At 39.7% G+C, this 26,819-nt stretch overlaps 2 protein-coding genes and 1 long non-coding RNA gene across 7 annotated transcripts in view; 2 read left to right on the plus strand and 1 right to left on the minus strand.

Moving 5' to 3' along the window:
* Positions 1-833, plus strand: part of LOC141375284 (uncharacterized) — a 62,249-nt gene extending 61,416 nt beyond the window's left edge. Inside the window, exon 6 of the long non-coding RNA XR_012383077.1 lies at positions 301-833. This is a non-coding gene — a long non-coding RNA (uncharacterized lncRNA). The remainder of the gene's footprint in view (positions 1-300) is intronic.
* pfdn2 (prefoldin subunit 2) overlaps positions 1-12,574 on the minus strand; it is a 16,344-nt gene extending 3,770 nt beyond the window's left edge. Inside the window, 3 exon segments of the mRNA NM_001045289.1 lie at positions 1,243-1,366; positions 10,210-10,298; positions 12,500-12,574. Coding sequence (NP_001038754.1) covers positions 1,243-1,366; positions 10,210-10,298; positions 12,500-12,571 — 285 coding nt within the window. The 5' untranslated portion in view covers positions 12,572-12,574.
* Positions 1,262-26,320, plus strand: nit1 (nitrilase 1). 5 transcript variants are annotated; one of them, XM_009302921.5, is made up of 6 exons: positions 1,262-1,431; positions 19,269-19,499; positions 21,876-21,979; positions 23,151-23,287; positions 23,356-23,481; positions 25,853-26,320. In XM_009302921.5, the coding sequence occupies exons 2-6, from the start codon at positions 19,270-19,272 to the stop codon at positions 26,120-26,122; spliced, it is 867 nt and encodes a 288-aa protein (XP_009301196.1). In that variant the 5' UTR covers positions 1,262-1,431; position 19,269; the 3' UTR covers positions 26,123-26,320.
* The last annotated feature ends 499 nt before the right edge of the window (positions 26,321-26,819 follow it).

The following is a 26,819-nucleotide window of genomic DNA, read 5'->3' on the forward strand; positions in this document are numbered from 1 at the left end:
TTGTGATTAGAGTGTTAATTTATAATAGTATCGGTTAATATAAAGCGTGTAGTAACTGTGCTCATAATTTTTGGTGGGTGCGACTAAATTTTGTCTTTTGCGCCTACATTTTTGAAGTTAAGATCACCAGTGCTACCAAGAAAAAAGGTTAATTTCGAGCCCTGGTAAATATATGGTATGGTATACATGAGAGCAATAAATCTTTTGCGGTGCTAACTTGTTGTTTTGTGTTTCTCTTGCCACCTTTCCCATTAGTTTAGTCTTTTAGTCATCTAAATGTGACCCCTTTTAATTTCCTAGACATATTATACCAGCAACAAGACGATTCCAAGGTTTCCATATCCGGGACCAGGCCGTATCCTGAGCAGCTGTTGCGCTGGTCATGGAGGAGTGGAGAACATGAGACTGATTCCAGCGACGCTCCAGGGACAGACGAGTCTTCGCTGAGGCCAGCTTCCAGCCTCCGCTGCCGAGACTGCAGCTCTGCACAAGACTTTTGGCCAGCGGAGAAATTAAAATGATCGTGCATAACTGAGTCTGCTTCTCTCAAGATTTTTTTCTTCAATCGCATCGGTTAAGTTTTTTTTCCCTCTCCGCTGTCGCCACTGGCTCGCATGGTTCAGGATTGGCAGAGCTACCCATCGATGAATTTGCTCTTCAGTGCTTGGACTCTCAGTAATGACCTTAAACCACACTGAACTGAGCTAAACTGAACTGAACTTAAACACTAAAAACTGAACTACCCTGATCCAGTTACTATGACCATTTATGTGAAGCTGCTTTGACACAATCTACATTTTAAAAGCGCTATACAAATAAAGCTGAACTGAATTGAATATTTCCATCAAGGGTCGTAACAATGTAAAAGAGATTTGTGAGGGTTGTACTCATTTATGCTGCATATGCATTTATAAATAATATAAACATAGAAAACTTTTATTCTGGATGCATTAAATCAGGGGTCACCAAACTCGTTCCTGGAGGGCCGGTGTCCTGCAGATCTTACCTCCAACCCTAATCAAACACACCTGAACAGCTAATCAAGCTCTTACTATGCATACTTGAAACATCCAGGCAGGTGTGTTGAAGCAAGTTGGAGCTAAACCCTGCAGGGACACCGGCCCTCCAGGACCGAGATTGGTGACCCCTGCATTAAATCATGATGAATTGTTTCACAGCATTAGTAATGATCACATACAATGCACAGAGAAAATATCTGTGAGTCCGGCTGAAGTTTTGTACCTGTTCTTTGTTGTTTTCTAGCGCAGGCAGGACTTCTTTGACGGTTCTCTCTACAAGTACACCGCCAACTAAACGAAAGCACTTGCGTGAGGGGTCTACTTCCTTTAGTGTGTCGATGACGAGGCTGCAAAACAGGAAGTCAATGTTTTAGAAGAGGAAGAGTCTGTTATTCAAGAACAGCTTCAAAGTGTAAGTATTAGTGCTTTAAACGTTATTATTTATTATAATGTGTGATACGAATCACAGATGCCATGACAATTAGGGTTGCACAATATATAAAAATAAAAGCTTGATGTCCGCATTAAATTAAAATTTACAATGTTTATGTTGCTGGCTCATATTGTTATTTTTAAGGTGAATAATTAAGTTAATTCACTGGGAAAAAAAAATGTGTTTGTTCTGATCTTCAATCAGAGTCTGAGCATCTGCTTCAAGGCTTCCTTCTCTGATGACATCATGCTGAGGGCTTCCATAGCAACTGCATATTAATACCCTCTCTTACATTGAAGTACACATGAAATCAAAACTAACCCTGTTGATTTTGTTAGCTCACACTGCTAGTTTTGTGGTGAACAATTCATCTGTACATTGTAGTATATCGTGATATACAGTGGAATTGGGCGACGTTGACCAATTTGGCATTGTAAGATGTCTAATGTGAAACATGGCGATGGACGAGGGCATCGTCGTCATAGGCAACTTATGAATAATTAATTAATTAGATAATAACGACAAACTTGGTTGGTAAAAAAAGGTGCACAACCAACAGGAACCAACCAACAGTATCTGAGGTATTCACTAAAATGACTAAGTACAAGCGTGAAACTGAAAGCAGTGTGACACGTTACCTGATAGATTCAAAAGACCAAAGGGTCATTAGACAGAGACAAGATTGATTAAAGGGTCACGAAACACCAAAACACATGTTTTGAGCTGTTGACAGTCGTATATGTGTCCCGCACTGCTATAAACACTATTAGGACACCTATATTTCACTAAAAAGTGTAAATTGGTTGTTTTTGCGTTATTTCAAGCAAATTCGTACTTCCGGTTTAAAACGAATTTTTGAAGCTGCGTCACGGTCATGACATAATAGCGTGTATTCCAGCGTGCAGACTGGGCGTCTGTGCCAGAGTGTGTCTTATTACGTCTTACAGTGTGATGCATTAATGCATGAGTAAGGCTTGATTCAAACCAATCAGCGCGCTCTATTGTGCAACTTCATTAATATTCATTACTGTCACAGTGTAGACGGCAGAGACGCCACGTTGTGTTGGCAAAACAAGCGTGAAGTGTTGCTTTTATAGTTTGCTGCAGTTAAGTTTCGTTTTCATTTTCTCTCTGTGAGAGCGCAGAGTCACGTGTGGATTAACAGTGTACGCGACGCTCGACAACAATAACTTACGTGTCCAAGGAGGATTATTGTTTACCTGAGAGCTGTTCTCATCTGCAAACGCTGAGATACGGATTCGCTTGTAGTCTTCTCTAAATAAAGACGCGGCTCTAGTTGCTGTGGATTGTCCTGTCTCTACAGATTTGGTAAGTGAGCGACCAGTGCTCTTTGTTTATTCAGTTCGTATTTTATTCGTATCAAACAAACTATTGCACCGAGTGCAATAGTTAGCACTAACAGTTACAACCAAACTATAACCTCGTGTTGGATTTAGTGACCGGAATAACACACGCGGCTTTTTGACGCTACCTGCCGTGTGCATCTAAGTTTCCGGGAAATGCTGAGTTTTTTTTTTTCTCTCATTCGCCGTGCGGTATCAAACATTGCATGAAAAATACACGCTTACAGCAGATCCTCGAATCAAATATCACGTTTGTCGGGAGGGACATGAATGAATTCCCTGAATGAAAGAGCCAAACTGCAGTTAAAGTCCACCATTTAATAATTTGGCAAATAATTTGACTACAGATGTCCATGTAAACACAGTCACATTGTCCGCTGTGGGTGTGTGTTTTGACTCTGAAATTCAGCGCGCCCAAATAGACACTCCCACACCAAGCCGCTTTTCTTCCTCCGACACTCCCCTCTAAACAGAGCTGGACACGCCCACTTTTCTGACTTTTTCCAAAGTAGAGGTGTGAAAACACACTGCTGAAACAAGGGGGTTTCATGGCCCTTTAAATATCTCGATTAACAACTAAAGTGAGACGCCATCCAGTGCTACATCCTTGATAAACTGTCCGGCGTGCACTGCTCTCTGGGGTTTTGTGCTCAACGCTCCCACTGACTGCAAAAGCTCAGACGTGCGCATATGCTGCAGCGCATGACAGAGTGTGTGTGTGTGTTTGTGTGTGGTCACGTGATGTGCGTTTTCAGCAGTATAGTGTGAAAGGAGTCTGTTCAGAAATGCTAGATGAAACGCCAGTGTGGATGTGGATGCCATTTTAACTAAGACGTATTAGTGTAAACGGGGCCTGAGTGTGTATTTTTCAAGAGCGGGTTGCAGCTGCTGCAACGGGGCTGGAGGGAGGATCACGATGCCGGCTCAGCATTGTGATGTCTATCAGCCACTGACGGTGGACAATGGCATCGTCTATGGACTCAACCCTAAAATACAGTAGTCAACATTTGGATCATAAAATGTTTGTCAAACTTGTCCTATGAGAAGAATGAACAAGAAAGGTTTTCGAACCACTTCAAATGTTGACTACTGTATATAGTTGTCAGGATATGAGAGGACGAATATTGTGATATGAGATTTTAGTCATATCGTTCACTACATATCGCTCATTGTCACTTTGTTTCACTCATTAGGGCTGAGCAATATATTGTTTGAGCATTGATATGTGCAATAATGACATCGCAGAATTAGATTATTTATTAAAAATTTAAACATGAATATTATTGCAGTACAATAATGACTATGTTATTTTACCTTCTAATATACTGTTCCATTTCTGTATTTGAATACGGTTAAGACTCCCCAGAATGCCATAAAGCACTGTTTATTCATTTATTTATGCTCTGTCTTATTTACATACGCTTATTATTTATTATATTGCATGCAGATGCACTGCAGAAAAGACTTGACCATCACTGCCAATCTAAATTACTGAAATCTTTCCAAATAGAGCTGTTCAAATCATTTGGTAAAATTATATTCATATCACAATATACACTCGCCGGCCACTTTATTAGGTACACCTTAGTAGGTACTTACTAGTACCGGGTTGGACCATTAGAACACCACCACCAGGGTAAACCATTGATACAAGGCAGGATGGATCCATGCCTTCATGTTGTTAACACCAAATTCTCACCCTACCATCTGAATGTTGCAGCAGAAATTGAGATTCATCAAACCAGGCAACGTTTCTCCATTCTTCTATTGTGCAGTTTTGGTGAGCCTGTGTGAATTGTAGCCTCAGTTTCCTCTTGTTAGCTGACAGGAGTGGCACCCGGTGTGGTTGTAGCGAGTGCTTATTTGAGTTACTGTTGCCTTTCTATCAGCTGGAACCAGTCTGGCCATTCTCCTCTGACATCAACAAGGCATTTGCGCCCACAGAACTGCCGCTCACTGGACATTTTCCATATAGATCAGCAGTTTCTGAAATACTCAGAGCAGCCCGTCTGGCACCAACAACCACGCCATGTTCAAAGTCACTTAAATCACCTTTCTTCCCTATTCTGATGCTCAGTTTGAACTGCAGCAGATCGTCTTGACCATGTCTCAGGGCTGATAGTGGAAAAAATTCCTGAGCCTGAACTTTTTTTCCTTGCCCCTGAGGTGAGTAGGGGTGGGGGTACTATGTATGCAACACACTTTTAACACATAACTTATGGGCCCCTGGGCCCAAATATATTAACAGCCTATGTGTAACCCTGATCATCATTATTGTCAAGTGGCTCTTTTTAGACACATGCCAGTAATGTCAGTGACACATGCCAGTGTCAGTGATCTTGTGACATGTGCCAGTAGGTGTCAGTATAAGCACGTTATAAGCACATTAATCTTATAAGTCTCTTTGCTTTAATATTTAAAAATCATTAGACAAATGACACCTGTTATCTTACATGCATATATGTTATGAGTTATCAACATGCATTTTATTATAACTTTTTAAAGGATATTATTTAAAATACCTTAAAATGAAAATAAGTTAAATAATAAAATAAATGAATGAATTAAAAACATAGAGAAGTCCATATTGTAGGGAACAAAGGAACTGCCAGGATGCAATAATATACAGTACAACAGATAAGTGTAACCCCTCCCGTACATAAGCATGCCACAATAAATTTGACTGACATGTACTGTCAAATGACTATATTACGTACGGAAGTATGACTACGAATACATAAAATAAATGCGTTTAAATTAAAAGAGTAGCTCAGCAAATAAACTAACTTGCGACGCGATAAATTAGGTTAAAAGTCGCGTAATGATTAAATATGGTTTTGCCACCGGAAGTGTCACTACACTCAGTGGCATGTGCCAGTGTCATCTGTACGTCAGATGTCGTGTCACTCCATGTTAAAACTGCTACTGTGAAACCGCGTTCAAGCGCACACAATAAGCTAAAACTCGCCCCAAGCACCGGCAAAAACAAATAACCATGAATGTGTCGAGGAAAGAGTAAGGATCATATCATAATTATTTATTAATAAACTTATTCTGAGTCGCAAAGATCCTGACTGGCAATCTCCTCTTGGACTCGCCTTTAGAGAGAAATTCATCTTTACGGATTACATGAAGGAGTTTTTTTGTTTTCGATTTGTTTTATTTCGTTAAGTAATAATTTAAAGCTTTCTATAAATATATTTATTATGTCTGTGAGGCATATACATTTTGCTTCATTTTGTTAAGCGCTCCTGTTCAAAAACCAGACGACAGAAAGCCCATAATTTTGGTTTTCTTTATTTTATAAAAACGCTGTAACGTTTTTTGATGTATTACTCGTACTTTGTGAGCTAAAATGACGGATAACTTTAAATTGCTCCCACTGAAAAAATGCAAGTGATTGCTCTGGCGCCGCGATGTCCTGCAAGCTTTTTATAAGCAAACTATGCGCCTAATAGCACACATTCTTTAACGTTTAAGCTACCATTGTTTTATACTTGAACTGTTTTATATCTTTTATTTTAGGCAAGTCGTGATGATCTGAAAAGGCAAACTGATCAAACAGACAATGATGGTCTTCCGCTGGGCGCTGTTCGTTAAAAAAAACAAAAAAAAACTTATTTTTAACGAATAAAAAATGCTCCAAACGTTTTTCTAAATAAGCTGAATAAAAAACGAAACTAAATATAAACACTTTGCCATTAGGCTACATACAAAACTGAACTATTTCATAGCTGAAACACTAAGTTGTTTAAAGGGGTGGTCCACTACGATCTCATATTTTAAACTTTAGTCGATGTGTAATGTAGCTGTGTGAAAATAAACAGCATCTCTAAATGTAAAAAGTTCTAAGTTCAATGCTAAGAGAGACCTTGGTTTTTACAGAGTTAGCTTAGCAAAGCCTACAATGAACAAATTTTGGGGACTACAAAGAAATACTTCCGCCCCCTGTGACATCACAAGTTCGTTTACTGCGCATCCCACACTGCGCATGCAGGTAAGGGCCGTGGCCAGAGGTGCTGTAACGTTATAGCAGAGATTAAGCTAAAAATGCATCTAAACACGGCTGTTTCCACAGAGCTTCATCTGTTTCTGTATTTGGGCTTCCAAAAGACACAACACAAAGACAGAAGTGCCTATAGTTCAATATTAATTAACTAGAGAATTATAAAATACTCAGCAAGCATGATTTGACAAAACAGCTCCAGAATCTCTCCAAGTTCAGTGCTGGATTCGGCTAAAATCTCCTCAAAGCAGAAGTTGTGATCTACAAGTAAGTGTTTTTATTTTTTAAAATTGATCATGACATGTACAGTGTCTAGCGTTAACGGTATGCTGTAGCAATGATGTAAACAATGCGAAATGCTGCTTTGCGGGCAAACGATTTAGCTACAAACTCTAATTTATCAGCCAAACTCCTGTAAACACACACTCCACCAGCACGATCTCTTATGTGTGTGCGCGACTGCACGGATTGTCTTCAGGCAGCTTTTTCATGTGTTTCACATCTCAGATAATGAAGTCGCAAAAGATATGTGGATGATTTATATTACTTACACCTGCATATTCCGGATACTCGTGAAAGACGTCATAACGCATAGAGTTAAAAAAAAATACAGATTACCTTACCTGACTAGTGGTCGCAGCAGAATAATAAATCAAGGCTCAACAGGTAGCATCTCACATCTTGTGCTTTATTCTTCTGTCGCGATATATTACAGAAAATAACTTAATCCGAGCATCAGAGAAAAAGAAAGTCCCGCGCACTTGCGCTTGTTACAGAAAGTTCACACCACACAAACACACTAGGGATGGGAAGATTAACCGATATGTATCGATACGCGGTTATGCGCGTGCACGATGCGAGTGCATCGGTTGAGCAGCAGAGGATGAATGAAATTTTGGAAGCAAATCGAGATGCATCGGTTTTTGCGAGATGCATCGATTTTTTCCGAGATACAGCTTATATTTTTAATATAGAATGTATTTTTTATTTATTAGCAAGCGTTGTCAACCTGTTTTTGGCACATAATTTAATCGACCTACATAAAGTAAGCCTTAGCAACGGATTTGCGGATGTGTACACTTTCACTACAACTCAGTGTATCAGGTGTGCGGATGAAGCTAGTGGTGCGCCCTCAGAAAGCGCGAGAAGCAAAACAAACATTTTATTCCCCACTGAGTTTTAAATCTAAAGTATGGCAAGCAACATTATGGATTTAAGGATGGACGACATGACAGGACAGATGCAATTTGCAAAATGTGCCGCGCATCTGTAAAATACGCGGGCAGTACGACTAATCTGATATCTCACTTGAAGCGGCGCCACGGTGTTGTTGTGAAAGCATCTTCCAGTGTTTCTGCATCCCCGGCTTTCGCACTGCTTCAACCAGCTCCAAAAGTGGTGAGAAAAGCATTGCAAGTTTTTTTTCCATGCGCAACAGTTCTGCTCGCTCTACGCCAATAACGAATGCTATTGCATTGTTCATCTGCAAAGATATTCAGCCTAGTGTCACGGAGAACGAAGATTTTAAACACCTCCTCCTGTTAATTTTTATTTAATTATAATAATAATAATAATATTAATAATAATAATGATAAAAATAATTGGGTGTCACGGTGGCACAGTGGGTAGTTTGACCACCTCACAGCAAGAAGATTGCTGGTTTGTTATATTTTTATTAGCCTGTTGTTTACAGTGACAGTGATGTTTCAAAGCAGCATAACACTGCTAGTTCACAACCTTAAGTTTTGAATAATCAGTGGCAAAATATCTTTGTAAAACTTGTTTTCATAGTTGAAAAGTTAAATCACAATTCTTGTTGTGCAATGCTAAATTTATTTATGTTGAAAGAGTGCAAATATATACATATTTTTTTAATATATATTGCACTTATACATTCTGTTTATCTTGAAAATACTTAAATAATATGTGCTATATGTTCTAAAATGGCCCTCTACTGTAAACTGACACTCTGGCTCTGAGAGAAAAGCCAGTTTGTAAAAAAAGTCTTGGTTTTGCTTGGTTAATAAATAATCAAACTCATTCAATGGCACAGCATCCTCTTTCACATCATCTCATAAACTTGATCTAATTAGTTAGTGCTGAAATATCGCATCGTATCGTGATATGGGTGTGAATCGTATCGTGTTGCATCGCAATATGTCACAAATGTATCGCTAATATATCGGATCGTATTCTTTGTATCGAGATGCGTATCGGATCGGCATTATAGCTTAGATGCCCAACCCTAAAACACACACATAGACGCACACACAGACGCTGTTAAAGGAGCCGCACCCCTTTTTCACTCGTTAGTTACAGACACTTGTCAGATGTTATTTTAGAGAGCAGGCGCGAGGTTGACTTCATGTTTACACAGCAGAAAAGCGTGTGCTTTTACGGGCGTGACGTGGAGCCGATCCGCCAATAGCAGCACATTATGTCGATGACCAATCAGAGTCACTTAAGGGCGGGCCTTTTAGAGGAACTAGGAAATATGACAGTCGTTTTCATGTTAGCTGAGTAGCTGTGTATAATCAAAGTGAGATATATGAAAAAATTCAATTCAATCCTTCAAGTGAAACATAAGCACACATTGCTTTGCATCTTATAAACACAACCAAGCCTTAAAATTACATTCTGGACCACCCCTTTAAGGAGAAGGGGGAAATATATTTTTGTCCCGTCTATTGCTTCACCGTTATTTCGAGAATAAACCCAGCGTAAATATGCAGATGTCATTCCCAAAACATATCAGCGTATATGTGCCGAAAACGAAAGTTTCATACAAATTCTGAATGGATTATAGCCTGGAAAGTGCAAAGCACGGTCCTCTTATTATCACTAAAAAGCGTCACTAATCTTAGTTCATAGAGATCTCACAAAGATCCGTTATAATTTATAAAGCTCTCTAAATTACACAATGAATCTTTTATTTACATGGCGTCTACACTCAAAAGATGATTCACGAGCACACGAAATGGCACTTAATAAAAACCAATCCGGCGCTCTCAGCAGTGAGTGAATTCTGTGAATCTAGAGAAATGACAGATCAATATCCGTGAACCTGATTTTTTTTTTTCCCCGCAGCCACAGTACGCCGGAAATCCGGCGTGGTGCCGGAACGCTATCACCCCTGATGTCTACATGCCTAAATGCATTGAGCTGCTGTCTTGTGATTGGCTCATTAGAATTTTTTTTTAACAAGCAGTTGTACCTAATAAAGTGGCCGGTGAGTGTATACCGCAGCCAAACAAAATATCCCAATGTGAGATTTTTCCAATATCATGCAGCCCTTTCGCTTATTATCATACATTAACTACATAACTGTGTAAAAGCAGAAATGGTGCGTGAAAGAAGGGCAGGTTGTATTTTTCCAGCAGGTCAGACCTGTGTTCATTGATCTCCATCTCAAACTCTGCAGCCTTGGAGGCCATGCTGCGCTGCTCCTGCCGCATCCTCTGGAACGTGGCCACCACCTGAGTCATGCAAAACAATACAGTTATTATTTTTTATAAAGTCATCAATCTAAAATATCTTATCTACAGAAAGGTTTCTGTTCCATGCACAACTCGGAAGAAACAAATGTTTGATTTAATTCTCCTACTTTTAACTCTAATCAGTTTATTCAACTTTAGGCAAGGCAAGTTTATTTATATAGCACATTTCATAGACAGTGGCAATTCAAAGTGCTTTACATAAACAGGAATAAAGGAGACACGGTCATATAAATCATATAAAAACAGATAAAAATGTGTAAAACAGGTTATAAAATAATAAAAAAGAAAAGAAAAACATAATGTGTGATCTGTAGTACGTAGCACAGTGCTCATTCAGTAAAGGCACAGCTAAACAGATGTGTTATCAGTCTTGATTTAAACGTGCCTAATGTTGGAGCACATCTGATCATTTCTGGAAGCTGATTCCAGCAGCAGGAGGCGCTGTTAGTCGCTGAAGGCGGATTCACCCTGCTTTGACTGAACTCTTGGAATTTCTAGTTTATATGATCCTAAAGATCTGAGTGATCTGTTTGTATTCAGTGAGCATATCTGTAATGTATTGCGCTCCTAGGCCATTTAGTGATTTATAGACCAGTAATAATGCTTAAAAATCTATTCTGAATGTAACTGGGAGCCAGTGTAAAGACCTGAGAACAGGTGTGATGTGCTCTGATTTCCTGCCTCTGGTCAGAATCCTGGCTGCAGCATTGTGGATGAGCTGCAACTGTCTGACTTTCTTTTTGGGGAAGGCCAGTGAGGAGGCTGTTACAGTAATCCACCCTGCTGCTGATAAAAGCATGAAGTCCTCACTGAGGTTCAATATAATTTAGTATGACCACCTATTACTAGTGTTGAGCAAAGATGAATTGCGATTAATCACATTCAAAATAAAAAAAAAATTGTGACAATGTGTGTATTATGTATGTTTATTATGTATATCTGAAAGAAACAAAACTATCTTGCTACAAAGATGTTTAAATTTATATATACATTTGTATCATATAAATATTTGTTCTAAATTAAACATAAATGGAAAAAAAATCAAATGCATGCATTTATATATATATATATATATATATATATATATATATATATATATATATATATATATATATATATACACAAAATAAATTTATTGCAAAATTAATTCATTTTTAAAGTGTTCAAAGTTATCTGGTGAAATTTCGCAATATAAAAATTGCAGGAAATCAAAATATCGCAATGTACTTTTTTCCAATATCAAAATCACATGACTTTTTAAGCGCAGGCTGGAATTTATTTGGTAAAAGTGTTTCCATCGTAGCTATTTTTTACCGGATAGACAGTTTGTGCACATTTTATTTTATTTTAAGCGCATATTGCCGTTTCCATTAACCATGTTTTGTGTAATTTCAAAATGTGCATCAAATAGGTGGAAGACAACATAGGTGGTGCTTGTAGTACCCTTGCTGTCTATGGAGGATGAGAGAGCTCTCGGATTTCATCTAAAACACCTTTACTTGCGTCCTAAACATTAACAACTAATTAATAACAACATTTTCATATGTGCTTGAACATTTACATTTAGTCATTCAGCAGACGCTTTTATCCAAAGCGACTTACAAATGAGGACAAGGAAGCAATTTACACAACTATAAGAGCAACAATGAATAAGTGCTGTAGGCAAGTTTCAGGTCTGTAAAGTCTAAGAAGGAAAGCATTAGTATTTTTTAGTACAGTTAGTGGTATATCCAACTATATTGAACTAACCCTTTATATTTATTATAATTAAGTCGTCCTGTAATGACTCCAATAGTGTCACTCGTGGTTTCTTCTCCTCCATGACAGGAATAGTGACAGAAATGCACACGACGCGGTTTCCATATAGAGGCAGCTGGGTGGAGACGACCAGCACAATATCAGCAGCTTTATGAATCTGCAGTCTCTATAATCTGCCTGATATTAAGTCTGCAGTGCCTCAAGACAAATATAAAACTGTACATGAGCATCTGATTTAAGACTGATTCAATGTTTTGCGATAAAACCTGCACACCTCCGTCGTAGAGACTGAGGGGCGGCGGGCGGTCCGGCTTTGTTGTTTATTAAAGCGGTTAAGTTCGGGTTTTGTCATGTCGCAGTGTAGATAAAAGTGTAGATAAAGTGTTCATGCGTCACTGTAATACATCAGGTGCCCCGTTTACCTGCTCGGCTGACGGAGTGGACTGCTTTGCGCCGCTTTTACCGCTCGTGCTGTTGCTGCTGTTCGCCGCCATGATGAACTGCACACAACCGCACGAGTCAGGACCCCTCGCGGGTCACATGAGCGGCTGACTGCGAACACTCCTGACTGAAATTACCGATCATTGCCATTTTAAATAAAAAGTGCTTTAAGCTTGTGGGGAAATGTGAGAAATTTGTTAGAACTTCAACTCACACTATTTTTGTCTTTGTTTATTAATAAATTAATTTACATATTGTAAAAAAAAAATGTTGGTAAGTGTTGTTAAAGCATTGGATAAAAAAGTCCTGTACGTAAACCTTTTTACAGTCTATAGCTGCGTCCCAAATCGCATACTTATGCACTATTCTACGCCATTTTGTAGTATAAATAGTGTAAGTAGTGTGTTCACACTGAAAACTCTTAAAATAATAAGTGCACTTTAATTACCCGGATGATGCACTCATTCAGCCGCTATAATGAAGTGTGTAAAGATGGACACTTCACGCACTCAACGACCGCAGGTTTGCTTACGTAGCGGAAGGGGCGGAGCTATCGGACGCACATGTTGAATAACTTTATTTATTTTGGATGGTGAAAGCAAAATTCTCCTACGAGAGTGATTATAGCGCCTCCCGATGGTTAATGCGGTTATACTTACGGCAGGTTTTATTTGATAGTTTGGTCATTTATTTCAATGATTTGGCAACCGTCAAACGTCATCAGGGAAACGGTTTGAATTTCCGTTTAGTAAAAAAACATTAGTGTGCCATTTGGGACAACACTACATACATGTACTATCCTGTTGAGTGTGTAAGTGCATAAGTACATAGTGCATGAGTGCATAGTGTATAGTGTGCCATTTGGGACGCAGCTTATGATTTAAACACACACACATACACTACCTATATATACACGTTTGATATTTTTATATTTTCTTTGTATGATATATAGATTTGTTCCTGTAAAGTTTGTAGTGTTTTAAATAAAAACAATACATTTGTATTTAAATTGAAGAAACAGGTGGAAATAAATTTTTGAAATAAATAAATAAATAGACAGATAAATAAAATTACACTAATATATCAACCAGCGGTTACAACCGCATTCTCGTGATTGGTCTTTCCTGCTCCGCGCTGAGAAAAGTATAACAAATCACGTGACCACGTTCAATCTACTTCGCTTTTTAAATGAGATTAGCTTACATTCAAATAAGGCTACTGACAACTAAATGACAATGCTAACCCACGATAAACGTAAAAAATGCATTATGATAATTTCTTACCAACACGCATAGACATTTATAACGACCAACACGCCTATCCAATCAGAGGCAGCGTCATTACATCGAAACCCCGCCCACACCGGGAAAACAAACAGTTTCATTCGTAATATGTATGTTTATTCTGTACCACACGCTCAGTTCACCCCAGCCCTAACTGTAATTTAATGCGAAAAGACTGACTATTTTCTTTCATTTACCTCAGTATTCTGCAGATTATGTAGTGAGCTGTTAATATGTGAGCTGTAAGGTTAGCTATTCACCTCTGAGTGGAAGAAATAAGCTCAAAGTTCAGCCTGTGTGTTCAGACCAGACAGAAAGTGAAGCGAGCTGTACAGTTCTGCCGATGCTTTCGTTCATTGCTGTAAAACACGGAACATCTGCGTTTACTGTCGGTCTTTTGGCTTGGGCGTCGAGAGGACAGAGCAGGGGCCTGTTTCAGTAAGGAGGTTCAAACAACTCGGAGTTTAAACTTGAACTCTGAGTTGATTTACCGAGAGATTAAAGACTCTGAGTTTTCGGTTTCAGAATAGCTGATCTGAGTTGGGTCAATCAACTTTGAGTAGACCAACTCAGAGTTAAGCGCGCACACCGTGACAATAAAAAGACATTATCAATGGAGCGCATGATATTATGAGTGACCATGGCAACATCTTAAAAAAAGAGATCACCATTTCTTTCCCCAGCTGAACTTGATCTGCTCATGCAAAGTTTTAGCAAATATGAGTGTATATATTTAAAAAGAAGCAACCATCAGTGAAACAGAGACAGTTAGCCTGGGAAAACAGCTGCTCAAGTTAATGCGTTTTGTTTAAATTATATAAACATTTAAGTATAATAAAATAAGTAATATAATGTGTGACGTTTATACTTTTTTCTAAACTTTTATACATGTTTATCAGTTTTAATAGATTTAACAGTGCACTTGTGTGTCTGCCTTTTTATTGATCAAGAGAGGTTGATATAACATTAAGAAACACTAGTGCTAAAAATAATTTTTAGACAGAATAATAATCCCATTAATCTAGTAACGGTACATGTCGAAGGTTAAGCTAAATATTTATGGAAAAAAGGACACGCCTTGTACGTGACTTTGTTCTGTGTGTGACAAAAATGTAGGCAATAGCTATATTTCCATCAAAATACAGGCTAACATAAATTTGTGCAAAACTGGAATAATGCCTAAAAGATGTGAATAAAGCAGCGTTTTTATCGAGTCAAAGAGAACACAATCGTCACTTCCTGATTAACTTGCGCCAAATATCAACAGTAAAAACAGAATTTACTGCGGTACGTAGAACAAGCTGCGTTAATGATTTTTTATTTAATACTTGCGCCTCAGAAGACACAATGAACACGTGGGGGCGTTTGAAGCCAGACGCGGCCGATCTTGACACGCTCCAGACGCTCGGAGGTAATTAATAGCCTATTATACACTAATACTGAAACAGTAAAGGCATTTTAGAATGACTAAAACAACATTTAAAATGTTCTACTGTGTGCTCAGTCAGCTGGTTTGTCCATTTACACACATTTTCATCATCATCTCTAACAAACTTTTTTTTAATGTACATACTGTAATTTGTTAAGTGCACTTCGTAGTTTTTGCACATCTTTTCTTATCAAATAAAAGTTTAACCTACTCAGATATGCAAATGTTTTATTATGAATATTTTCAAAAGTTATGTGAATCATGACGTTTCCATCAATCGTTTTTATGGGCATCTCCAAAATGAGCTCTAAAATAGGTGTGTGGAAATGTAAGACTAATGCGAGAAATACGCTTCATCTTTAAAAAAGGGGAGGAGACCGACAGAAACTCAGAGTTTAGAGAATAAAACCTGCTCCGGACCAGGTTAGATTCACAGAGTAAGTTACCACAGTAACTGACTCTGAGTTAAAGTTACCTTTCTTTTAGAAACAGGCTTGACTTACCCTGATTTCTTGAGTTTAACAAACCTGCCATTTTGAAACCGAAAACCCAGAGTTTCTGTCATTTCAGGGTTAAAATACTCTGAGTTTTCACTTAACCTCCTTTCTGAAACAGGCCCCAGGTTAGCATTGTGGATGTTGTTCTGTACTTTACAACACTTTCATAAGCTTACATTGTAATCTCAGATGCTGTCTGTTGTTTATTAATGTTCATAAAGAAGGCTGTGTTGAATAATATGATTGAATGAGGTAAAGTTGGTTTTATAGTCGCACATTCAGACTTTCTCCTTAACAATATAATTTAAAAAAAAGTATTATTTGCAAATTGTAAACAGTGAAGTCTATTAGCAGCCAACAACCATCAAAGTACGTTGTTCACTGTCAGTTAAATAGTGCTAATGCTGTTTTAAAGTCATACTTGCATGTGATTTCAGTCCGAATATATTTATGATATATAAATATATAATAAATATAAATAATATATTAATATGTTTACCATGGTAAACAATGTACGGAGCTGTCACTGAATCAGTGTGTCAATATAAAATCAACTTTACCTCAATGTATGATTGTACTTCTTTTGTTATTTTTGTGCATTAGAGATATACAGATACAGCTGCAACCCAATCCCTGGGAAACATCCATACACACTCACATTCACATACACACACACACTATGAACAATTTAGCTTACCCAATTCACCTGTTGCTGTTTTTGTGAACGTTTTAATGAAACTATTTCAATACTTATCATATTTGGATTGATGTTGAAGCGTTCCTTGCTCATAATATTTAAAAATATAAACTTTATTTTATTTTTTATTGAAATCTCACATACGCAAATGTAAATTCATTACTTTTCCTTTGGCTCAGTCCCTTTATTAATCTGGGCTCACCACAGCGGAATGAACCACCAACTTGTCCAGCATATGTTTTACACAGCGGATGCCCTTTCAGCTGCAACCCAGTACTGGGAAACACCCATACACACTCGCATACATACACACATACACTACGTCCAATTCATCTTATTCAATTCCCCTATAGCGCATGTGTTTGGACTGTGGGGGAAAAAGGAGCACCCGGAGGAAACCCACGCAAACACGGGAGAACATGCAAACTCCACACAGAAATGCCTTCTTGCTGTGTAGCAATCGTGCTACCCACTGCGCCACCATGTCACTTTTTTAAATGCAATTTAATACAAACATAAAAATATCTATATCTAAATCTTGGGGTCAGTTATTCATTTATTTTTTTAAAGAAAATTATTCTGTTCATCAAGGCAGCATTTACTTATTTACAACTTTAAAAAGTTGCAACATGCACACACATAATGTTAAAATTAAAATTTTATATAACTGCTTTCTTATTGTATGTAGTTTCAAATAAATGTCTTACTCCAGTCATTAATTCTTTTATTACTATTACCATTAATAATAATAATAATAATAATAATAATAATAATAATTAATAATAGAGTAACTCTGAAGACTCGAGTAATGAAGCTGAAAATTCATCATTAAAATCACTGGAATAAATTATTAAATAAAATGATAAACTACTTTTGAACAGTTTTTGCAAAAACATTTCACAATTGTACAATTTGTACTGTATTTTTGATTAAATAAATGCAGCTTTGGTGAGCAGGAGTAGCTTATTTTAAAACATTTAAAAATCCTACTGACCCCAAACTTTTGACCGGTAGTGTATATATATGTGTATGTATATTATACATTCTTCATTTAAATAAAGATCACACACACACACACACACACACACACACACACACACACACACACACACACACACACACACACACAATGAATATGAAATGAATATTAAATTAATATGATAAAGTGTTTAAATTTGTTTTATTATTATTTATAATTATTTAATGAAATATTATTTTAAGGTATTATTTTACCCATAACATTTTATTTTATGAATAAATACTAAATAATAATTATCTCCAAATTATGATTTTTTAAAATTATTTAAAAATAAAAAGATTACAAAAAAAATTACTTAAATATTTTAATTATTTTTAACAAAATGATCATAAAAAGATTAAAAGTATGTTCTTATTATTAGACAAGAACAAATTCTCCATCTCTCCATTATATTAGTTGCATGTGTAACGGAGGCCAGCTAGTACGTGCTGTGCAGGTAAACCTCACTTCTCTGACCTCTAGAGGTGCTCTAGCAACAGTTGTCAGAGGCCATAGTCTTTAAGCCTGATTTATACTTCTGCCTCAAGTGACCGACGTAACCCACGGCGCAGGCAACGCGCGTGGCTGTGCATTTATACTTCTGCACGCTGTCTCTGTCGGTCTGCATTAACACTTCCGAAACGCTAGTGGGCAGTGAGGTGTTACTGTTCCTCTGTGTCGAGTTTCTTCGCTGCTTTTTTGCTTTTCCTGAACACTTCCGGGATGTGCAAGTGGCTCAAACTCGCTCATTTTGAGGCAGGAACCGGCGGACGTGCAACAACTTTAACTATGAGGTAAACACAAAACAAAACTTTCCATCCGGAGCTCCTTCACGTTACTCCACACTTGTAAACAATCGCTCGCGCCATTCGCGCGGCTCTCGGTCCCGCCCATACTCGTCAGCGATACCAAGCCGACCAATCACAGAGCTTACGCTACGCGTCGTTGCGACGTGTAGTTACATTTTTTGAGAGGTGCACATCAGCCACGGCGATGGGCTATGCGTCAGCGCCGTAGCATACGCCGGCGTTTGACGCAGAAGTATAAATCAGCCTTAAGCCTCCTTGTTAGAGCAACCAACTCCCATGCTGAAGGTCGCTGGTTCGATACCAGCTTAGAGCGGGTTGGGTGGTGTAGGACCGGTGGGGTTACACATGCTGTACTTTTTGTCAGCAAATAAATCGTAAGTAATGTTTATTTATATAGCGCATTTATCATGTATGGCCATGCACCCAAAGCGCTTCACAATCATGAGGGGGGTCTCTCCACACCACCACCAGTGTGCAGCATCCACTTGGACGATGCGACGCCAGCCACAGGACAACGATGCCAGTGCGCTCACCAAACACCAGCTATAGGGGGAGTGGAGAGACAGTGATAGAGGCAATTCGGTGGATGGCAATGATTGGCAGGCCATGATGGGTCAGAGTCAATGGAGAGATTTTGGCCAGGACACCGGGGTTACACCCTACTCTTTACGAGAAGTGCCATCAGATTGTGAGAGCCAGGACCTCGGATTAACTTCTCGTCTGAAAGACGGCGCTCACTGACAGTGTAGTGTCTCCTTCACTATACTGGGGCATTAGGACTCCCACAGACTGCCGGTTGGGTGCCCCCTGCTGGTCTTTCTAACACTACTTTCAACAGCAACCCAGTTTTTTCCCATGTGGTCTCCCATTCAGGTACTGACCAGGCTCAGTCCTGCTTAGCTTCAGTGAGTAACCGGTCTTGGGCTGCAGGGTGATATGGCTGTGCCATCATTCATGCATGAAATATTCACACTGTAATCTGCAGAAATGGTAATCCCAGTATGTTTGTGTTGACAGGATGTCATCATCGGTTCCTGTGGCCGCGGTGTGTCAGATGACTGCCAGCCCTGACAAAGAAGCAAACTTCAGAACGTGCACGCGATTGGTGGAGCAGGCCAAAGTGGGCGGAGCTAGCATGGTGTTCCTGCCAGAGGGCTTTGATTACATTGGCTCAAGTCGTGAGGAGACGCTGCAACTGTCAGAGAGTCTGGATGGAGAAACTATCAGCAGATACACACACCTGGCCAGGTGAGCCGCATATTTTCCACAAATTTTTATGCACATTTTAGAATACTGTATTAAAGGTCCCATGAAGTGCATTTTTTAGTTGATTTTTGATGTAATCTCAATTGAAAAACTAAGAGCGGTTGGGACATAGATAAACAGCCAATAGCATTTTGTTTTTAATCACAGCTCTGCCAGTGAGAGTGTTGAGATCAAATTAAATGAGTATCGTCTTGAAGGGGGCGGGGCATGTGAGACACTAGAGAGCATCTGATTGGTCAGAAGTTCTGCTCATTTATATTCATGACACGAACCATATATGGTCAATCATGGACCTTCTGATTCTAGGGGTATTTTATGTAGTATTAAATGAGCTTATTAAACTGTTTCTGGAGTTTGTTTTTAACTTACCGAAGCCATACAGAGAGAAAAATGTAACTTATTAATCCAATGCAGTATGTAGCACATTTAAGTTAAAATGTTTTATTGTTCAAGATTGTTACCTTCAGAAGAAACATCAAGTAAATTTGTCATGTTGGTTTATTATTTAAGGTACCACTGTTTTGACCTTATGCCCGGTGAAATGGACAAACAAAAAATCAATTAAAGATGAATGACATTTGTATTGTTTTAATGGGGTTTCATTGATGGTAAATTTATAAGAACAGGGAAAATTGACTTTTATATTTTTCTGAAACTTGGAATTTAATTCAGGTCCGAAGAGGTTAAAAAGCGCTTAATGGAAATTTTTAAAGAAAATCTTAAAAATACGCATATCAATTCATCTTTATTTCCATAGCGCTTTTACAATGTAGATTGTGTCAAAGCAGCTGAACATAGAAGTTCTAGTAAATTGAAACAGTGTCGGTCCAGTTTTCGGAGTTGAAGTTCAGTTTAGTCCAGTTCAGTGTGAGTTAATTTTTAATGCTGAAAACACTGAAGAGCAAATCCATCGATTCACAGCTCCACCAGTCCCAAAATAAGCAAGCCAGTGACAAAAGTGATTGATGAAAGTGAAGGGAAAAACCTAGAGAGAAACCAGCCTTCTTCTTGGCCAAGCGTCTTGTGCATAGCTGCAGTCTAGGTGCCGGAGGCTGAAGAACACTGGACATTAGGCTTGGGTGGTAAGACGGTAATATGGTATACCACGGTATCTAAAAATAGCAACAATGTCAGTGTCAATACCGTTATATCGTCATAAAAAACAATGCACTTAAATAGGAGACAAGGATTAAATATTAAAGATTATTTTTACAGTGTGGAGGAGAGAGAGAGAGGTCAGGTAAGATGGCGAGTCGCAGACCAAGTGACCAGGTCTCGAAAAAGAACACAGACTCTGCAGTTTGGCAGTATTTCAGGTTTCGACCAAACGTGAAGGGAGACGTGGTAAATATGAACTAGAGGTCTGCATTCTAAATATCCGAATAAAGCACGGGAGCGGTCGGTAACTGGTGTAAATGAACAGGAGTGGGCGCGCAGTCCAACAATATCGCTTCCGAGCGAGCGAACATGTGCGCATCCGCGTTGATGCTGTTTGTGTGTGTGCGTGTTTGTGTGTGTGCGTGCGTGCATTTCTGTGTGTGTGTAAACAAGACAAACGGGTGGCCGCGAACCTAAGGTCGCATATACGGTATTCAGTTTCCGAATGGTTTAGGCACAAGCCAACAGTTTGGAGACGCTGTCTGAGCCTTACGTCATATTTTTTTTATTATGCACGGTAATACCGGAGACCGAGGAAAAATAGGGAGGAGGTTTGATGGTATCAAAATTTGCATACAGCCCAAGCCTACTTGACGTCCATCGTGGAGAAGCTGCAGGTGTGAGTAGGTCACCAGCGGGTGTTTATGCTGGCCCAGAGGATCAGTGCAGAGACTCGTCTGTCACTGGGGTCTTTCAGAAATCAGTCTCATGCTCTCCACTGCTCCATGACCACCACAGCATCTGCTAAGAATACGGCCTGGTCCAAGATTATGGATACCTCTAGAAGTCATCTATGGATGGCATCATCTCTTCACAGAACTTGGATCACATCCAAAAACGTTTTATCCAATAAGGCAAAATGTGCATGAACTACAACAGAAACCAGACAGCATTCATTGCATTTCGTCTTCTGAGGTGCTATTCACTTATTAAAGAAGACAAAAGGCTCACAGTGGCTTCTCCTACTGCACGAAACAATGTTTTTCTGTCTGATATTTGGCTCCAGTTTATCAGGAAGTGACGGTTATGTACTCTTTCACTCATTTGTAGAAGCGCTGCTTTATTTGGAAATCTTTTATGTGACATTCCAGTTTTGTGCTTAAATTTAATTCCCATCTTTGGATGGAAACGTAGCTACTGCTGTGGGGATTCGGAACATACAGCATGAGTTATAAATGGCGGCCGATGTCTGTCTTTAAGGAAGCTGGATGTGTGGCTGTCTCTGGGTGGATTTCATGAGCAAGGACATGACTGGAAAACAGACCGACGCATTTATAACAGCCACATTATCATTAATGGACAAGGTACTTAGAATCTTTATATATATATATATATATATATTACTTTTATGTGTTAGTTTTCTGTGTGTTTGTGTGCATGTATGTTTGCGATTTGTGTGTTCATTCATTCATTTTCCTGTCGGCTTAGTCCCTTTATTAATCCGGAGTCACCACAGTGGAATGAACCGCCAACTTCATTCATTCATCCATTCATTTATTTTCCTGTCGGCTTAGTCCCTTTATTAATCCGGGGTTGCCACAGCGGAATGAACCGCCAACTTCATTCATTCATCCATTCATTTATTTTCTTGTCGGCTTAGTCCCTTTATTAATCCAGGGTCACCACAGTGGAATGAACCGCCAACTTCATTCATTCATCCATTCATTTATTTTCTTTACGGCTTAGTCCCTTTATTAATCCGGGGTTGCCACAGCGGAATGAACCGCCAACTTATCCAGCAAGTTTTTATGCAGCGGATGCCCTTCCAGCTGCAACCCATCTCTGGGAAACATCCACACACATTCACACACACACTCATACACTACGGACAATTTAGCCAACCCAATTCACCTGTACCACATGTGTTTGGACTGTGGGGGAAACGGTAGCACCCGGAGGAAACCCACGCGAAGGCAGGGAGAACATGCAAACTCCACACAGAAACACCAACTGAGCCGAGGCTCGAACCAGCGACCCAGCGACTTTCTTGCTGTGAGGCGACAGCACTACCTACTGCGCCACTGCTTCGCCCCGTATTTGTGTGTTCGTCTTTTTGTATTTGTTTTGTGTGTGTGTGTGTACATTTGTGTGTGTTTGTTTTATGTGTGTGCATGTTTTGTGAGCGTGTTAGTTTCATTTGTGTGTGTATTGTTTGTATTTGTGTACATTTATGGGCATGTGTGTTTGCAGTTGTGTTTGTGTGTGTGTGTGTGTGCGCACAATTTGTGTGTTTATATGTTTATGGTGTGTATGTGTTTGTTTTTGTATATTTGTGTGTATATGCTTGTTTCGTGTGTGTGTGTTGGCAAGTTTGTGTGTGTTTGTGTACATTTGTGGGCATCTGTGATGGCAATTGTGTTTGTGTGTGTGCGCGCAAGTGTGTGTTTGCGTGTGTGTGTGTGCGCGAAAGTTTTTGTACGTTTGTGTTTGCGTTTAAGAATTTGTCTGTGTTCATGTGTGTGTTGCTGTGCTCAGGTGAGATAGTGTCAGTGTACAGGAAGACTCATCTGTTTGACGTGGAGTTGAGCAGTAAAGGTGTTTCTCTGAAAGAAAGCGCCTTCACTATTCCTGGCCCTCGTCTGGTTCCTCCAGTGCAGACGCCCATCGGGAAGGTACAGAGACACTCACACCACTATCAGTGTGTATGTGACGACGTGCTCACTCCGCTGCTGTTTCACAGGTGGGTCTCGGCGTCTGCTACGATTTACGTTTTCCTGAGCTGTCGGCAGCGCTGCAGAGACACGGAGCCGAAATCCTTACTTACCCATCAGCCTTCACTGTGGCCACAGGAACCGCACATTGGGAGGTCAGTAATATCAGCTATTTTGCGTTAAATACTATACAATTTTCAACAAAACAATCATGAATGTGAACAGTTTGTTAACACGTCAGCAATGTGGTAAAACAGTCGCCTACTACTCAAGTAGATACTACATTTGAATCTGAGTTGACTCTTATGCTGTGTTCACACCAGATGTGGAACGCGCGTCAAGCGCGAGTGATTTACATGTTAAGTCAATGCAAACGTGCGAATAGACATCCTGCGGCGCGATACACGCGAATGACGCGACTTGTGCAAATGGCGCAGTGCGAATAGTGCGATACGCGCGAATGGCGCGGGGCGAATTGAGCGTTTTGCGCGTTTGACGCACTTAACGAGCGTTTCGCGCAAATCTCTCAAGTTTGAAAATCTGAACTTCAGCAGACATTTGCGCCACGTTAACCAATCAGAAGCTTGGTCTTGTGGGGGCGTGATTGTGACGTAGAACCTGTTGATTGTGTCCCGGGGGAAATCCTCCAGGCGACACTAACAACAAGTCATCAATCTGGGCTTGGGTTAGTCAGAAGCACCGCTGAAAGCCTCCGTCATCCAGGTTAAGTTTCTGGAGGAGTTTGTGAGCTCACAGAGCTGGATGCACCTCTGAAAGGATGGAGTGGACTCAGACAGGACCCTAAACGTATCGACGCTGTTTTTCAGTCTTCATAAAGCACATAAACACTGTTATTTTCTTCATAAAATCCATTCTAGCCATTTAGCTATTAAGCTAGAGTCACCAGGCAGACAGAAGCCCTGTCCATCACGCGAATCCGCGCCTGTTTTGAAGTGAATTTGACACGCGAATGAAGCAGATTTGAGGCGCGAAAGAAGCGGGGTTTGATGCGCGAATGAAGCGAGTAAACTCAAATGTTCACGCGGCAATTTATGAGCGAATAGCGCGATTTATCTGCGCGTTCCGCGTCTGGTGTGAACACAGCAATAGAAAAGTGTGTCCTATATATAATGAATGGAATTTGGACGTACTACATCTGCCATTACATCATGTGACCTGCTCACGTCAGCTATGTCGTTTCACTCCCATTCATGAATTCTATCGCATTGCGTCATGGGTAGTAGGCCATCAGGGTACTTCTCGAATACTGTTTTTCCAATACTATGAATTCAGACATGCTACTCGCCTCGCATGCTTGTTTTTTTTTTTTGCAGTGTTTCATGCTAGCGGTGTAAAACAGGACATATGGAATTGAGACGCACTACATTCGCCATTATATCATGTGACCTACTCGCTTCAGTTCCCTCAAAATGGTCTATAATTGTTATTATGATAGCAACAGAATTAACACAACAAAATAATTAAATTACGGTACTATAGTATGTTTTAAATACACTGTATTATTTAACTATAAATTACTGTAGTATTTTTTTTTGTCTGGTGTTACGGCCCAAACTCAAAACTGGTTCAAATAACAACAACATTCAAGGTTTGAGCCGAACACATGGAAGACACAGACGTTTGAATTGTTAAATTGACGTTCCATTAATATATTTAATTTTCCATAAATCATAAGTTTTCAAAAGAGAGAGACAAAACATTAACAAAAATCAAGTAGACAGGTAGGGAAGCTAAGGTAAACAGGTCTCTCACTATACTGCTTTAAATGGACAGATTTTACCTAAACTCCCGTGAAAGGAATAAAAATAGGTGAGTCTTCCGGGCCACTGCTTACCTTCGCTAAACTAAATAAATAACAAAATGTTACTATGAAAAATAAACCCCTACCTGCTACAAAACAAAGTATCAAAATAAACAAACGAGTTAACACATTACGAACTAAGAATCAAAAAGATTACCAGGAACAAAACACTAAATGGAGCGGCATCTGGATGAATGATCGACTTGCGGAGCACCGCCAGCCAGACCGCCTGAGCGCAAGCCACCACCGAGCTGAGGGAGGGCGAGAGACTGCAAGACAGAGAGAGAGACATAGACGCCATTGCTGTCAGCCTTATATAGTGGGAATCCCCAGTGATCACAAACGAATGATTTCTCCACTCAAATGAGTGGCGACTTGGACCCGGAAACAGTATTACAGTCACAAACACGTCACCACTTAACAAGCGGATGTATATGTGTCCTAATAGTGTTTTTAGCAGCGTGGGACACATAAGACTGTCAACAGCTCAAAACATGTGTTTTGGTGTTTCGTGACCCTTTAACGTCTAAATATCAATGAAAATGAATTAGAGCGGTAGTCTCGAGCCAGACTGATTCAGATGGCTGTGTCCGCTCACTGGTGAAGAGTACAGTCAATAGTACTGTTGAAAAACACGGTAGTATTTCACTATAAATTGCTATAGTAGTTCCTTGTGTAGGTTGCTGACTAATATGCTAATCTAGGTTCTCCTGCGTGCTCGGGCGGTGGAGACGCAGTGTTTCGTGCTAGCGGCGGCACAGGTGGGAGCGCATCACTCAAAACGGGCGTCATACGGTCACGCTCTGGCGGTGGACCCGTGGGGTGAGGTGTTGGGGGACTGCGGTGGGACCCAGGAGGGAGTCACACTGGCTCACATTAACCTGCAGAAGCTACGGGACATCAGGAGGGACATGCCTGTGCTCCAGCACCGCAGACAGACAGACTTCTACTGCAGCCTCGACTCAAAAATATGAACACAAACACAGCAGCGATGACTGACTGCAGAGTGAACTGCTCACTGAGAAAAAGGGTTCTTTGGATTTGCTACATGCTTTTAAGGTACACTCAACAAAAATGACGTTTGCTGTTAGTTCAAACTACTTGTTTCAAATGAGCTGAAACGACTCGATTCTTTAGTTGTAATTGTTAATAAACTTAAATAAATTAATAAACTCAATTGTTTTATGTTCTTTGTTCTGTTTTTTAATGTTGTCCCAACACAAATCGTCTCTATTTCAGAGGTCACCACAGCAGAATGTACCACCAACCAATTTAGCATATGTTTTACTCACCAGATGCCCTTCCAGCTGCAACCCAGTACTGGGAAACACCCATACACACATTTACACACACACACTTATACACTACGGTCAATTTAGTTTATTCTATTCCCCTATAGCTCATGTAGGGGCTGTAGGGGGAAACCGGAGCACCTGGAGGAAACCCACGCCAACACGGGGAGAACATGCAAACTCCACACAGAAATGCCATCTGACTCAACCGGGACTCGAACCAGTGAACTTCTTGCTGTGAGGCCTTAGTGCTAACCACTGAGCCATTGTGCTGGCCTGTGTTGGGACAACTTGAAGGAACTGAGGGGAACCCAGAGTTTATTTTTAGGGTAACTGGTTGCAAACTATTTATATCGGTCAAATTTAAACAAATGAAATG

Source organism: Danio rerio, chromosome 7 (genome assembly GCF_049306965.1).
Source record: "Danio rerio strain Tuebingen ecotype United States chromosome 7, GRCz12tu, whole genome shotgun sequence".
Lineage (NCBI taxonomy): Eukaryota > Metazoa > Chordata > Actinopteri > Cypriniformes > Danionidae > Danio > Danio rerio.